At 41.8% G+C, this 16,125-nt stretch overlaps 1 protein-coding gene across 2 annotated transcripts in view; it reads left to right on the forward strand.

The window, feature by feature from the left end:
- ablim3 (actin binding LIM protein family, member 3) overlaps positions 1-16,125 on the forward strand; it is a 44,623-nt gene that overhangs the window by 13,371 nt on the left and 15,127 nt on the right. For both annotated transcript variants that reach the window (XM_062393569.1, XM_062393568.1), the window contains exons 3-6: positions 6,196-6,379; positions 10,391-10,506; positions 14,783-14,909; positions 15,026-15,119. In XM_062393569.1, the coding sequence (XP_062249553.1) occupies positions 6,196-6,379; positions 10,391-10,506; positions 14,783-14,909; positions 15,026-15,119 (521 nt within the window). The remainder of the gene's footprint in view (positions 1-6,195; positions 6,380-10,390; positions 10,507-14,782; positions 14,910-15,025; positions 15,120-16,125) is intronic.

Here is a 16,125-nt window from a genome sequence, read left to right on the forward strand (position 1 = left end):
TCCACTGGGCAACCATCTGTCTCCATCAGCCACCACAGCCAAATGCTGGGGTAACCCTGTCACTCATGCATTACTTCTCTCTGCCTTTGGCTGCCTCGCTCCCTCCCTCCCTCTCCTCTTGCTCTTTTTTACGATCACATCTCCTCATGCCTTGTGTCACTGTTCAGCTGTGCTGTGTTGGTGTCAGTCACTCCACCACTTGGGTCCAAACTTAGAAGATCAACAACTATTGGCCCCCAGAGGATGAACTCTATCACCTAGAAAACCATGATGTTGACCTTTTTAGTTTTGATTGAAATATTTGAAATGTTTATACTAAATATTCGAAAATATATTTGAAATAAAAAACAAAATTTACAGTATAATAAGCATTACGTAAGTTGCAATCAAAACTGGTACACACTTTATTAATTGTAATTACTTTGTCTAAACATTGATGTTTGCTGTAGTGCCAGCACCATGTAAACATTTCCAGTAATTCAGAAAAAAGAGGTTTACATAGATGTGAGGGATTGACACAATCATGACATTCATGGTCCCCAGACAATATATCAAACTGATTTTCATCAATCCTTTGACCCTTCCTCTGGCGACATTCATTCTCATTTCTTTGTTGACCGTCGGCTGTAGCACCATCACCAAGTCAATCTTTCCAATAATTCAGTAAATTAGCTTTACATATACACCATTAAATGACAATGGCACACAGCCATGTCATTCATGCTCCCCAGAAGATGTATACTACTGACTTAATTGATACTTTGACTTTTCCTCTGGCACCACCAGCAGGTTAATAGTTTGGATTCATAATAAAATATGTTTATATCTATTAAATGGATTATTTGCTTATTTACTAAACTCAACTACTGATGCAATTTAAATATTTCATTGTAGTGCTCATTGTCAAATGTTACTATGCTAACATGCTAAACTTAATTGATGACATGATAATATAATATCAACATGTTAGTATCAGGGTCCGCATTTAGCTTTCATTGGCATTTATCTCAAAGCACTGTGTCAGCTTGAACAGGTTCCCAGGGCTGCTGCAGTGTGGACTGTAGGACTTTTGTTTCTCTCCTCTTCCTGTCGGTCTGACCACTTCTTATCCCACCCTGTGATTTGGCACAACTTGAGAAAACACATTATTTACTCTCGGAGTGTTTCCTCCTGTCAGAGGGGCTCAGAACCAGGGGGGCCAGGGAGAGCTCAGAGGAGCCCGGGCCCCATGTTGGTAGTGCAGAAAGATGTGGGGGTGAACAGGTGAGTATCTCCCCTGCTGAAACCTGTCACTGCTCTGCTACATGTCCCCTCTGTTAAAGTGTATGTACCATCCTGATGTTGACAGCGGCACTCAAACCATGTGGATATGCAGCAGTGCTACGCTGACGAACTAGACAAAGCATGTCCATTTACCTAATAGCACATGATGAAGACCTAACAGCATCATAATGAGCTGAGGGACAGAGGGGAGCCTGTGGAAGAAAGGGGAGGTTGCATGGAGATGCGCGCTGTGATAGTGAGAACAGACCCTGCAAATTAAGATTAAGGGGACATCTTTTGCTTCAGAGCCACAAAGACTTGGAAGGCGTCTTGAAACGGAAGGACAGAGAAAGAGAGAAAGGGGAGGAGGGGACAGAGTATTTTGGGTATCCGGCCCAGGCCGACTTTGAGATGGGAATTTTAATTGCGTCTGTTGGCTGGAGATAAATACCAAATCATGCAGACCCCCTGTGGGTGTCTAATCAGTGTGGTTCTAATGGCCACAGCTGCAGTCACAAGCCTACATGCTAGCCTATAATCACCAGACTTATAATCTTTAGATGTTAACTTCCTGTGTTGCCAAAAAAAAAATCCCGATATGAAGGAGAATCAGCATCTTTTCGTTTCTCTCATTAGAGCGGCATTCAGGGAAAGATCATAAAATGAGCAAACAGAAGAAATGAAGTCTTTCAGTTTAGTCTATTAAAGCTGATTATGTTTAGTTTGGGATGATGTGTCTCTATCACATTCATTTCTCATGCAAACAAAGCTTTTCATTATTGAAATTCTTCATAGCTATGATTTGTGTGCTCTTCCCACGAGTTGCAACAGTATAAATCCCTGAAAGCCAATCATGGGACAGTGAAACCGACTCTTCTGACTCTACATCGGTTGCATTGGGCTGTTGTTTCTTTGGGTGGGGGTCCGCATCATGTGGTGCTGGTTGTCGTCAGGCTGCAACCAAAACCTTTCTTCTCAGAGCCAAGCCAAACCACATCTCTGGAGCAGCGGAGGAGACACAGAGCTTCAACCCGACTCCACCCTCTGCACTGGCAACTGCAACATGTGGAGGGATTAGTTTAAAGCTTCTGCTTGATGCTTGATGGACTGAAGGGAGAGACGCTGAAAACTAGAGCGCGTGTTTGAAAGCTGGATTCAAAAAGTGGAGGCTCTTTGAGGCAGGTTTGAAGAATGTAATGTTAAAGTTGAAGTTAAAGTAAATCTTCCCGTCAAAAGGTGCCTATATAGATTCCTTACTTCAGTTACTATTAATTAATTACTATGCACTATTATATTTTCTGGCACATTTATTACAAGTTACTTTACAATTGTTCAGTTAAATGTAATTCACCTTCATTATCATTCTTCTGCAGAGAGCACGTGTTTTTGTTTGTATCACATTTACACAGACGTCGGCTCTGTTGACATCTTCATCTGTGTCTTCTTTGGGTGTGGCTCCGCTTTTTCATCCGAAGATATGATACGGTTTGTTTTGTTCATTTCTGTGACTGCATTTTCGCCTCCACTTGCTTTCGGTGAATCCAGCGGGGGGTCCCCTGCTGTGCACTCACATTGGATTCTGCTGACTGTGAACTAGGGGGCCTGGCAGAGAAAGTCCACAGGAAGTCCGCGATTTGCGATCACACATACGCCTCTGGAGAAACTCCATTAGATCACCAGAGTTCAATGCATGTCTGGAACCAGCTTACAATACATATACTTCAGTATTTATGAATAAACTTCATAAGGTTATATTATGTCCTGCACATTTTCTAGGGTTTCACACAGATTATTTCCTATCAAATGATACATTTTTAGATATAGATGACATGTTCATTTTCAAGTAAAAACTTTGTCTGTAGTGGTTCTCACAAAAACATGAAACATTTGATGTTATCCCTGAAAACATTCATTTTTTACAGGCACCAGTTTAATCACACCACCACCCCATCGCTCATAGTGGGACCTGGCTGTCTCTAGGGCAACTGTGGAAGGTTTACGTCTCCTATAGCAACTGAGGAAGGGGGACGTCCTTTGCGATGCATCCATCCAATCATCCGGTCAAAAGGACACAATGCGATTAGCCCTAACAGGTGAACCATCCAGCCGGAGCAGGTCCAGTCGGTCGGCTGTGATGTGGACAGGCTAATGAAGTGCATTAGGCTAATTGAGCACTCATTTGAAAATCAGTCCGAGAGCAGATTGAAAAGTAATTCTGAGAGAGAGAGAGAGAGAGAGAGAGAGAGAGAGAGAGAGAGAGAGAGAGAGAGAGAGAGAGAGAGAGAAATGAAAAAAGCTCTGTATATGTGGAAATAATTAGTCCATTTCAATTCCCCTTTTCCATAAAAGCATCAGATAGCATGTGATTTGGGTTTCTGGTTAGAGCCTGACTTACTTTGGTTCAAACTGCCGCGGAGCCTCTTTATCAAGCTCTGTGCCATTGTTCAGCTGATCTGGAAATGTGGTCGGCACATGCACACACTCACGCATGTGCACAAACACACACACTTTTATAAACAAGCTATTTTAATCTATCGCCTTTCACATTCCTACCTACTCCTGCACTCCTGCAGCCGCCTCGCCTCGATGCCAATGACCCGTCACAATGATAAAGATCCATCATCATATCTCGCCGTACACACCCTGTCTCATTTCATCATCCAATCTGTGCGTACGCTCGGTGCCATCTCATCGGGGATGGATTTATGTGTGTCCGTCCTCCTGTGGGAGCTGAGATTGTTTTGTTTTTAAGTGAGGGCCCATTGATCTTTTATTACGCCATTAAGTCAATATGCTCCACTCATAAACAGCTTGAGATTAAATGAGCTCCTTTGAAGGGTTTATGTGCGTGTGTCTGTGTCTGTGTCTGTGTGTGTGTGCGTGTGTGTCTTTAAACTCGGCCTGCCAGCGAACACTGAAATCTGGTGGCCGTAGGGAGCCAAGTATCGCCTGTAGCAGCAGCAGCTCCAGTCCAACGGCACCAGTATGAAGCCATGTGTCAGCAGTATGTTGTTGATATTCGAGTTTATTCATTCCACGACAATCAGAATGGTGATTTGTGTTTATTTACTAAATTCATTAACTGGTGGTGTGTTGAGTGTGAATCTCATGAATAACATTTTTTTCCATGTCTGTTATATTTCTATTTTTAATAGCTTGGAATCAGTGAAGTAACGGTTTTGAGGATTGTTTGTTGCCGAATAGGATGTGAGGTTTCATTACAGTACAACTTTTTGGAAAAAATAAAGATATTGCTACTACATTTTATTTTGAAAACTGTTTCAAACTGAAGCGATCTCTTTCCATAAAAATTTTTTACTAAGGGTGACTGAAAACACATATCACATGACCACTCACACAATGGGCATGCCTGTGTTCAAGCATTTGGTTGTTAGTCGCAGATTGATCTAAACAATAGCTCATCTCCTAAGCATTGGAAGAAGTTTTATAAATGCTGAATTTAACCAAACAACATCTGCTACCGAAGACAACAGTGTCAGCAGGACTAATACTTCCATGTTGTGTTCTACACTGCCAGCCGGAGAGTAGGAGATTTACTTGTCTTCAAATAGAAGCAGGGTGAACCCACTCAAATCAAATAGCATCTTTAAAATCCCCTAGTTTGCACATATTTACTATCTAGATCCAACAAATCTAGATCCTTGGGCTATATTGTTGCCATTGGACAACCAGGCTAGTTGTATCCCCATGTTGACGTTCTGTATGCTAAGCAAAGCTAAACCAACCAACTTTTTGGCTCAATTAAAGCTGGCCCACTCTGCTATGATTGGTGAACCGCTTCCAGTGCGCAGAGGAAATGTCGGCCTCCGCTCTCTCTTTACTTTGCCTTGTAATTAAACAAACTAATTGGTCAACAGGCATTATGCAGATGATGTCCCATGACTTCACGTTAATGCCCAGACTATGGGCTTTTTAACTTTGCCGAACTACTAAATAAACAAAAACCTAAAACACACCAGAGGAAGGAGAACAACTGAAAAATGATCATGTCTCCTTTTGAGATTTGGATGGTTAATGCATGCAGACACGGAAATCTGGATTTGGTTAATACAGTATATGACCTTCATCAGAGCGGTGTGTGTGTCAGCTCACAGCATTTTCTCCAGCCGAAGGTCACAATAACTGGCAACCCTTCCTCTTGGTAGCCGCAGAGTGTAGGTAGAAACCAGAGACCAGAAACCACACTGGCCAGTGATCCGTGAAAATGCCTTTTAGCTATACTGTTACTCTCACTGGAATCCACTCTCAATTACACGGCAAAGTGCTGTAGCGCACATTGTCTGCTTAGGGTATACAATAAAGAGACGCACACACAAACTGCACAAACTACACGCTCAGCTTTCACGTACACAGCAAATTATTTCAGTGCCTCTCCCATTGCTGCGTAATGAGCCTGGTGTCGATGTTCTGATGGTGCTGGGAACTTGTGTTTTGTTGTTTTGTCTCTTTCTCCACATTGTTTAGCACAAAATGACTTTTCCACTGATTATATCATTAATATTCTCATCAGAGCAAATTGGCTCACCACTGTCTGGAGCTGAATAACTTCCCCAGCAGCTAGCATGTGACGTCAAACACATACACACACACAAACACACACACACGCACAAACACACACACTCACAAGAAATCACCAGTGCACACACAAACAGGTGAAGAGGAGGGTGTTCATACTGAAATAACACAAGACATATGGTCGGAGACAGAATATAAAAAACTGAAAAAACACTATGTAAGACTCTTATCTTACTGAGTGCTCTGTTATAAACTTTATTTTAATTGCACATGAGAGAAAATCTTTATGTGTTTTGACATTTTAATGCCAGCAATACCATTTCTGTTACCTACAGATTTGTCCATATGTTTCAACTTTCCTGCTCTCTCACTCTCTCTCCCCTGTTCTCTCCACAGTGTGTAACTGTGATCTTGCACAATCTGGCTTCTTCCAGAAGAAGGGCGAGTACATCTGCACAGCAGACTATCAGCGTCTGTACGGTACACGCTGCGACAGCTGTGACAGCTTCATCACAGGGGAGGTGGTCTCGGCACTGGGACGCACGTACCACCCCAAGTGCTTTGTTTGCAGTGTTTGCAGGTATACACGCACACACACATGTACCACACATATACAGTACACTCATGCACATGCTAACAAACACACAATACTCCAAGTGCAAGCTTACAGATGGTTGGGCAACATGAGGGCAACGCAAGCATTAATTTGAGATTGTATATTGCAAAGTATTAAACCAAAAGCTTTCTGCCTCCTGGTGATGTCGCCTCATTTGCAGCTTAATAATTATTTTCAGCTGCGAGAGACAGAACCAGAACATTAAGGTTTTCCCACAAAATCAAAACAACGAGCTGGAAGACGCTAGATTGCTTTGTGGAGAAACTGAAGTTGGATGTCAGATAGTGATTCATTTTGCATTAAATATAGTAATTTTATAAATTGTTAACATACAAATTTGGACGACAACCAATTTAGTCAGATGTATGAAACAAAAACTGATAATTCACGAGGATTATTTTATCCATAAACAGCCCTTGATTTTACAACGTTATACAGAGTATGTAATGATAATACTTGCAAAGGATTTATCCATATTAGCATCCCTGATACTCAAGAATAACAGAAGTAAAGCATAAAATAATATTAATCAATTGTTGCGATATAATTTTTATCAGTAGCAATATAGAAAAAAAAGTGAGGAAATATAGGACATAATTGATCGAGCTTACATTTGTAAAGTGTTTGCTGTTTACCAAGTGTTTGTCATTGTCTGCTCATAAACAGTTTAAAATCACTACCACACAGGAGCTAAAATCTTTAGTCTTTAAACTCAAAATAAATAATATTGTGACATTGATCTTGATTATAAATAGTATTGATTTATACGACAATGTTTTTCTTGATATAATTTTCCCAATGTTGCCCACTCCTATACCGTATGTTATACTGAATCACCTGTTTATCTGTACTGCCCTGTAGTCTGTGACAAATGTCTGCCTGGAAAGACAGAGTAGTCGTTTTGCTTAGTCCTGGCACAATCCAGAGAGACAGAGCTGGCCCGGTGACTTGGCTGTTGGAGAGAGCAGAAGTAGGCCATCCCTCCTCTGACCTCCGTCAGTGTTCACGTGAAGCCGCTCCTGAAAAAACTAAGAGTCAGCTCCCAGTGTGTCCTCTCCTCCCGTCTCATTGTTTCACTGTCCCTGTCACTCTTTTGAGTTTCATTCAGAAAAGAGAGTTGTGCCTGTTTATTCTGCATGAACATGAATGGTATGTGGGAACACCCGTCTTCCTCGTGCTCTACCTCCCTCTCTGCCTGTGGTTTTGTCTCATGAGGTTTACATAAGAGTGATCTTATCCTCCCTCCCTCGCTCCAGGAGACTAGTGTTCGTCTGTTGTTGTGTATTTGCTCGACATTGGCTGATAAACACACAGTCATGCCCAGCAGCCGTGGGCAGAGACAACTGAACTGACACCAACTGGCCGGAGACAGTTAGTGGAGCAGTCCTGGCGCTGACAGTGGTGTGTGTGTGTGTGTGTGTGCGTGCATGTGTGCATGTGTGTGTGTATGTATGTGTGTGCTTCAACTTATGTGGAAGAGACAGCAAGGTGCCGAAGGGTGAATCTCCTCTTTCCTGCTCCGACTCCCCTCTGTCACATCCCTCACAGCCCTTTCTTGTGCAGCCTCTTTTCCTTTTTATCCCTTTATCCTCCCCTCCTGTCTTTCTTCTCCTCCTCTTCATCATCCTACTCATTATTCCTGTCATCGTCTTCCTGCTCCTAATCATCATCATCATCATCCCATCGCCTTCCTTTTACGTCTCCCTCATCGTCCCCCTTTTCTCTTTGTCATCACGGCCTCAGCTCCTAACGAAGAAAGAAAGCGCGTCTTACTTTTCCTTTTGTGTTTTTGAGAAGCGGCTGTGATCAAAGCCATAGGGCATATCTCTAAACCCAGAAATAGCTTCACTCCTGTGAACAGTTTAAAAAAAAAGCATGCATTAAATATGTAAACAGTGTGAATTTTTAAAGAGCTGCGAAAGGCTGACAAGGCGAGAGGGTCTTGAGTGAGTGAGAGCAGCAGACAGGTAGAGACAAGTTCAAATACAGACCGTACTCACTTTTCTGCACTATCATGGTATTTTGTGCCCTCAGTTTGAGCTGTAGGCTGCGACAGCTACGATCAGGCACTCAGACATGTGAAAGATTTATCACTGGTCGAAAGTGCACACAGATACAAACCTCAAAAATAAACTCAGACTGCTCTGGTTTTCTATGTTTTGCCATTTTTGCAAACAACTGAAGGGTGAATTCAAAATGCACCCTTAATAAAAAAATATCCCTTTTCAATTTCAATATTGAAATGTGTCAATATCCAATACATTGGAGACTTTTAAACACTGTTGTACGTCAGTCCATTTGTCCCTTGGTCCACATGTCTTACTGTCCCATTCTTGTTAACATGATATCTCAAGAACGCCTGTTTGTAGACTGTAGTTTATGGGATGTATGTTTCTGTGATCAAATATTCATTATCATTTTCGAAAGAAACAAAAAATTTAAATGTATACAAAAATTGGAAACCCCAAAAAGGTCCTTGAGGTTCATCAAGAGTTAAACCAGGTCTCTAGATCTGATTCATTCACTTCAGGAACCCAAGCACTTGACATCTCAAAGTTTAACATGTCCAAGTACGTCAGAACCCAAGAACGAAAAGAGAGGGAGAAATTGTAATGACTATGCCTGTGGTTGGAGTCACTAAATGCTCAGCATATGTTAACTCAGACTTTGGCTCTGATTTGGGACATCTGTCCTCCACAGAGCATCTGAAGCCCGGGGTCTGTGAGAGTGTTGTGACAAGAAGCAGTAAAACCAGAGATTTATTTGTTGTATAATTTGTGAGCTGCTGAAATGTCTCCGCTCAGTTATTTGTCCTTTCTGTTTTATGTATGGTGGCTCTCCTTTTAAATAAGAAAGCAGGCGCGTGCACGCACGCACACACACACACGCACACACAAACACACAAACACACACACAAACAAACACACACACACACACACACACACACACACACACACACACAAACATACTTCTTCAGAGATTTTCTGGAGACTTAACCTTTAACATAGTTACCAGTTGCCTAATTACGCAAACCCAAACCCAAACCTAACCCTAACCCTATCCCTAATTGTAACCTCAACCTCAACCATAACCATAAACATAACCACAACCATAACCATAACCATAACCTAACCTAACCTAACCTAAACCTTAGCCTAACCCTAACCTTAAACACGTTGTCACCTTTTGCATTATAGTTTATTTTTTTAATTTAATCATGATTTATGTCCCCACAACATTAGTGATACTGGGACCACACACATTTGGACAGAGACAGTTTATCTAAGGCCAGCACAGTCACCTCTGCGTGTGTATGTACATCTCTCAATGTGTACACGTCTGGTCTGCTCTCCTGTGAGCTCTGTTGGAGACTTCAGCCTCCCTCTGGGCCTTGGGTCCAGCTCCAGGCCTCAGCAGGGGAATAAAAGGATTACTGCCATCTATGTCTTTTAAACAGCCTTCCCTAAGCCTTTTAGCTCCACATTCATTCCCACATCCTCCCCCGGTCATAAAGAAATCAATCTGTCGTTGCGAAAAAGCAGAGGGAGGAGAGAGGCAAAACAGTGTACCACGAAGTGGTAAATTAAATGTTTGCTTCGCTGTCGCGTTGTCTGCCTGTCTGCATGAGTGTGTGTGTGTGTCTCTGTGTGTGTGTGTGTTTACTCCTCTTTACTGTATCTTAACTTTTAAGCGATGAGGAAAACAGTGCCCTGGTGGCAACAGCTGTGTGAGGAGTGAGCGGGGCGGACAGACGGATAGAGAAAGAGGCAGTGAGGATCAGTATGCATGCCACATACTCGTCCTAATAAGTTTTCGTTCTCAATGAGAGAGACAGTTTTCCTTTCAGAAGCCGGTGGCAGCGTTACATTATCGTCTCTTTAATCACAGAGCAGCCAGGTGCTCCTGCCACAGTCAACGTCCTATTAACCCGTCGACTAAAATGTTTGCAAATAGATTTGTTTTTTCCCTCCTCAGTAAACCCTTCCCCATTGGAGACCGGGTGACGTTCAGTGGGAAGAACTGCGTGTGCCAGCAGTGCTCGCAGCAACTCGTCAAGCCAAATGAACCGATCAAGATCCACGGGCCCAGCCGTAAGTCCCACGTCCGCCTTGCTCTGTCCGCTCTGTTTAGGGCCACCAGGCGTTGCACTGCGCTGAGTCTAACGCGATGTGTCCACAGGGCCCATTTAGCACATTTAGCTTAATCAAGTGTCTGTCAGATCAGTGGTCGGACCCGTCGAGCTGATGTGCCAGCTGACAATTACGCAACATAAAGAGAGACACATCATTCATTCACTACTGTCAATGCTAAACATGCAGATGATCTGATGCACAACTGGTCACATAATGAAGCAAACATCCTTAGGATACAGGTTTGTGCATCACTGACGTCTGCTATTCAGTGCGAAGCAGGAAAAATGACAAAGTGTCATCCCATAAAAGAGCTAAAGTGATTAATTGTGAATCATTTGTGAAGTGCTGCACACAGACAGGAGGCTGCCGCTCACTGGCTGTGCAGTAATAACAGATGGCAGAGAGACAGTGAGTAACTGTCCTTCCACGACCGCTCCGTTCAGGAGAATAAAATCCAAACAGCTCCCCAGGTACATGTTCAGCACTCTGACTTATGAGGAGGCAGTCGATGAGACGGGACACAGAGTGCAGACACTTAATGTAATGCACTGGCTGCGACTGCCTGTTCCGCCATCATTTTGTGAAACAAGCAGAATGCAAATAGGCGCTGAGGAAAGAGAAGTGGTGGAAAGGCACTTTGCCAAGCGCCAAGTTATTATTTGAAGGGATTTGAAGGGAAGGAACATACTGGAATTGATTTTTGTCGTGGTGGAAAAGATTTAAAAAATCGAAGTTTGCTCATTTACGCACTGATGAAGCAGAGGAATTACATTTTATTTCCCTAATCAAGTTTCATGTCTCATTCATGTGCTCGTACTAAGGTTGACTCTCATCTCAATTCAAATTATTGTAAAAATAAAAGATTTATGGACTTTTTAAATTATGGATAATGACTTTCTAAAATAGGAAATCTGTAAACATGTACGGAATGCTTCTCATTCCACATCATACATTTTTTATTGGGAACTTCACTGTGGCAATAACTGTAACATGTTTAAATGCAACTACCTGTATCTACCTACCAACATCTGTATTGCTTTTATAACTAAGCTAACCAGCTGATTGCTAGACTTTCCCTAAATCTTTAATCTGTGAAAGCAGGAAGTTTCTGCTGTTGCAAAGAAATGTGCAGGTTCAACTTGAAGGTTTGAGAAAGATGTGAACCAGTGAGTAGAAAAATGATGTTGAAACTATATTTTAAAACAATACACTTATATTTGCACTACTGTGACTTCTGAGTTCTCTTTTTGGGAGAATTTTGCTTCAGCATCTGAAAACAATAAGTGTGGATAGGACGTTGTGTAAGGGAGACTAAGACTTAGTTTTTGCATTAATACACAGAAATAAATTTACAAATATGTTCAATTACACAAAATACAGAAAACAGTCCAAGACATGGAGAAAACACAAATATGAAACCGCTAAATTTGCAAAGACTTCTCTCTGCCACCTTTTCATGCAGATTTAATGAATGAATGGGACAGTGTAACAGTGCCATTGGATCAGGATTTATAATCATAGGAAGGTAGGATTATAATTGTGCACTCCTGAGTACAGGACGAGTCATAAAACAGTTTATTGTGTTTTATAAAGGAAGAATACAGGGATTGTGATGTAAAAATACTTTGTCATTTGTTTGTTTTAGTTTTTTTTCTTCACATATTTGACATATGAAAGATAAATGAAGAATAAACACATGGACTCAAGTGTAAAACTGAGGAAACTTTATTTTTCACGTCATGGGGCCCTTAGGGTGTGGCCAGCAATTTTTCTGTCCTCTCTCCTTCAATGTGAATTTGTATCTACCATAGCCAATAATGTCTGGTCACAAGCTCTGTTGCATAACTGCAGTTGATCTAATACTGATATCATTCTGTGGCTTAATTAGGAACTGAATACTGACTCAGTAGTGTCTCTCATTCTGGAGCTGAATCCCTCGGTCCACAGTCTCAGCACCGTCTCCTCAGAGTGACACTTAGATTTATTTAGACTGCGCAAACTTCACTCAATACACTGCAGTTTGTTTTTTTTACTGCAAACACAGTTTATCTTGGCTGACAGCGCAGAGTGATGTGCGGCCTCCCTCGTGCCCTCAGGCTTCTCACAGGGGCAGTGGACCGGGTCAGAAAAGGTTGAGCAGAGCCAAACATCTTCCAAATAGAAACAAATGGACTCTTCTCTTCAGTATTTTGACAGCATGAAGCCGAGCATCATTTTCAGCATCGTTGCTGTCCTCGGTCAATAAATCTTACTGGGGCACGTTCTGAGGGAAATGGAATGTGGAGTGTACTTGTATACAGTGAGCGTCTCTGAGTCCACTTTTTGTTAAATCTTTATGACTTTCAGCATAAATACTGATCTTCTCAGGACCAGTACACCTCATGGGGACCAAAGCCTGGTCATTATGAGGCAAAACATTGTTTTTAAGCTCCTGGTTAAGGTTAGCGGTCAGTTTTGAAGTGTGATTAGTTTAAAGTTAGGGTTATACATTAATTGGTCATGGATAAGTTTGGGGTTATGCTGTCCACAATGAATCAAAGTCAATACAATGTCCTAACAAGGATAGCCGCACAAACATTTGTGTACTTATACTGTGTACTAGAATTTGGGTTAGGGCACAAATGATCTTGTATAAAACAATTAATTGTTTGGTATTTAATTCTAAATTATATTTATTCTTTCTAGTTTTATAATATAACTATATTATATAAGAAAACACGAATGATAAAAGAGTGAGGGGTGTGCGTATAATAAGGGTTCGAAAATCTAACATGGTGTACAGTATATGTAAAAAAAAATAGGTAACACAACTGAATAGTTAAAGTAGGGGAAATAATTTGTGGCCTGTTTGATGGTTAAGACTTACTTTCAGGGTCAGAATAAGGTTTAGTTTAGGGTAAGGGAGTATTAAGTTATCTCCATGATTCCCCCCTGCCTCGTCCATTGACAGTTGAAATGGGGAGCCGAAGGCACTGCACTGGCGGTCAATAGCTCTCAAACCCCATATCACCAACATACAAAATCATATCTCCGATATTCAGGCCCAGTTTCTCAGGATGGAGCCACTGTGAGTTTTCCAAGTTTGTGGTTTTAGTTTTTTGGATTGTCTCTCTTGCTCAAAGTACGGTCCAGGGACCCCGAAGGCTCCTTGTTGCCAAAAGGGGATTCATCCATGAGTAACAAACTGACATAAATGTCTATTTTGGTCCTGGATTCCATGCATTTTCTATATAACACATTTAAAAGCAAAATATAGTCAAATCAGGGACTGTGGTCTAATTTGTGTAACTTCATGGGTCCTTGATATACCATTGATATAGAGGTTGAGTATCTCTAGGTTCCAGACCTAGACGGTTAGGTTTAGGCACACCGATGAAAGTCCTCACTAAGAGAAAGTTGCAATAATTTGTGTCTGTGTGTTTGTGTGTGTGTGTGTGTGTGTGTGTGTGTGTTTGTAGACACAGAGACACACTCATACACCTCATATGAGGGGGAATTCATGCAACTGTTTAGCCCCGAAGCTGTTCCAGTGATATCTGCTTCCTGCCTGCACTCAGTCATGTTTAGCGGTGCTTACCGTGGAGAGAACACACAGCTCAGCAATCTCCTGCATTAGACCGGCTATTGATTAAGGGGGTGGTAGTGCCAAAGGGGAAGAAAACTACACTTTGGAGCACAGGGGCTGTTTGAAGATGTGCAATTACACCGTGGCACACTCAATTGCTCTCTTTCTACTGCTTCTATATTTCCTCTTTTCTCTTGGCACTCTTCCCCTTTACCTCTCTTAACTCATTCCCCCTTTGGCAGAGGTTGGAAGTAAAGAAGTAGAAATATGATTTTTCAGATATAACATATCATTTTTCTGATGCCTTTCTACTTTTACTCCCTATATTTAAAAAAAAACATGAGTAACAACATGGAAAAAAAGTGAAGAAACCCTGTTTTTTAGTTTATTGTTTTTTATTTAAAAATAAAGGAAGAGCACTGTAAGTCAAACAGTTTTCGAACATATTAATGTGAAATGGGTCTCAGTTTGCGTGAAGCCGGTAGAAAGGGGAATTTTTTACTTTTTCAATTGTTGTACATTTCAGATCCACTATCTTTATCATTTCCTTGAGTCGTTTTCAACACAATTTCCTGTACTTCTACTTGAGTAAAGAATTGTGTACTTTTGCTACCTCTCTCTTTTGGTCGCTATTCTTTTTTATGGAACCCTGATCTTTGTTCTCTCCAGACTGTGCTGGATGCGGAGCCGAGATCAAGCAGGGTCAGTCTCTCCTGGCGTTGGAGAAACAGTGGCACGTCAGCTGCTTCAGATGTCGGACCTGCAACATGGTCCTCACAGGAGAATACATCAGCAAGTGAGTTGTTAAAATGGTTATCTTTGATATTCTTCATGTCTAGTTTTTTCTCCAGAATATGTAAACTGTGCGTTTGACCCGCTAAAGCCGCTTCATTCATATTTTCTTCATTCCAGAGATGGAGTGCCATACTGCGAGGCAGATTACCACGCCCAGTACGGGGTGAAATGTGAGACCTGCAGCAGATACATCAGTGGAAGGGTTCTGGAGGTAAGCGTGGATTCTTACATGAGATCGTGCTAACAGGGATTTAGCGGCACAAAAATACTGGAATCCAAACTGCATGGACTGTGGTAGCTGAGTGTAAATAGTGTTATCAGAAATGAGCAGTCGCATTTCATCCTCAGCTCAGTCTAATGCTCACTGTGCTTTGGGGAGGGAGCGACTTAAGATTAGGGGGTGATAAAAAACTGTCTGTCCTGCTTTTCTAAACCAAAACAACTTCAGCTACACTGTGTTGGTGAGATCAAGCAGAGGCCCACAACCACAATCTCACTGTTATGGTAAATGGACTGTATTTATATAGTTATACAGTTTTAAAGCACAAATTGCGGTTCAGTAAATTGCCCAAGGACACTACAGGATGCAGGAGCCAGGGATCAAACTACCAACCTTCTGGTTAGTGGACAACCTTCTGTTCATCCAGATCTATAGCCACCCTATAGGTTTGAACACCACGGTCGACCTGCAGTAACGGGCGGCAAAAAGAAGTGAAAGAGGTTGGGAGGAAAAGAAATGTAAAAAAAATAATTAAGAAGAAAGAGTGAAAGGAGAAAATGTAGGAAAAGGGGTTAACCCTAACCCTAACCCAATTTTAAATTGAAGATTCCAGGAAGAGGCTGAGATGGACGAAGGGAAGAAGTAAAGGGGAAATAATGAGTGTATGAATAAAGTGCATCTGATAATTAAATGTTTTGGACAATTCTCTGGAGGGAGTCTAATGTCAACTTGTCCTGAGAATAGGGAGCGGATATAGTCAAACTTACTAACTAGACAAACAGGAACACACACACACACACACACACACACACACACACACACACACAACGGGCCTTGTTGTCCCTGTGCTCCTCTAGCTTGTCAGAATGTCTGGTGTAAAGTGCTTTGTTCCTGACTGTCAGCCTCTCTGGACTATTTATAGACATGGGACATTTCAGCCTTTATCTCTCTCTCTCTCTCTCTCTCTCTCTCTCTCTCTCTCTCTCTCTCTCTCTCT

The sequence above is a fragment of the Platichthys flesus genome, chromosome 8 (assembly GCF_949316205.1).
Source record: "Platichthys flesus chromosome 8, fPlaFle2.1, whole genome shotgun sequence".
In the NCBI taxonomy this organism is placed as follows: domain Eukaryota; kingdom Metazoa; phylum Chordata; class Actinopteri; order Pleuronectiformes; family Pleuronectidae; genus Platichthys; species Platichthys flesus.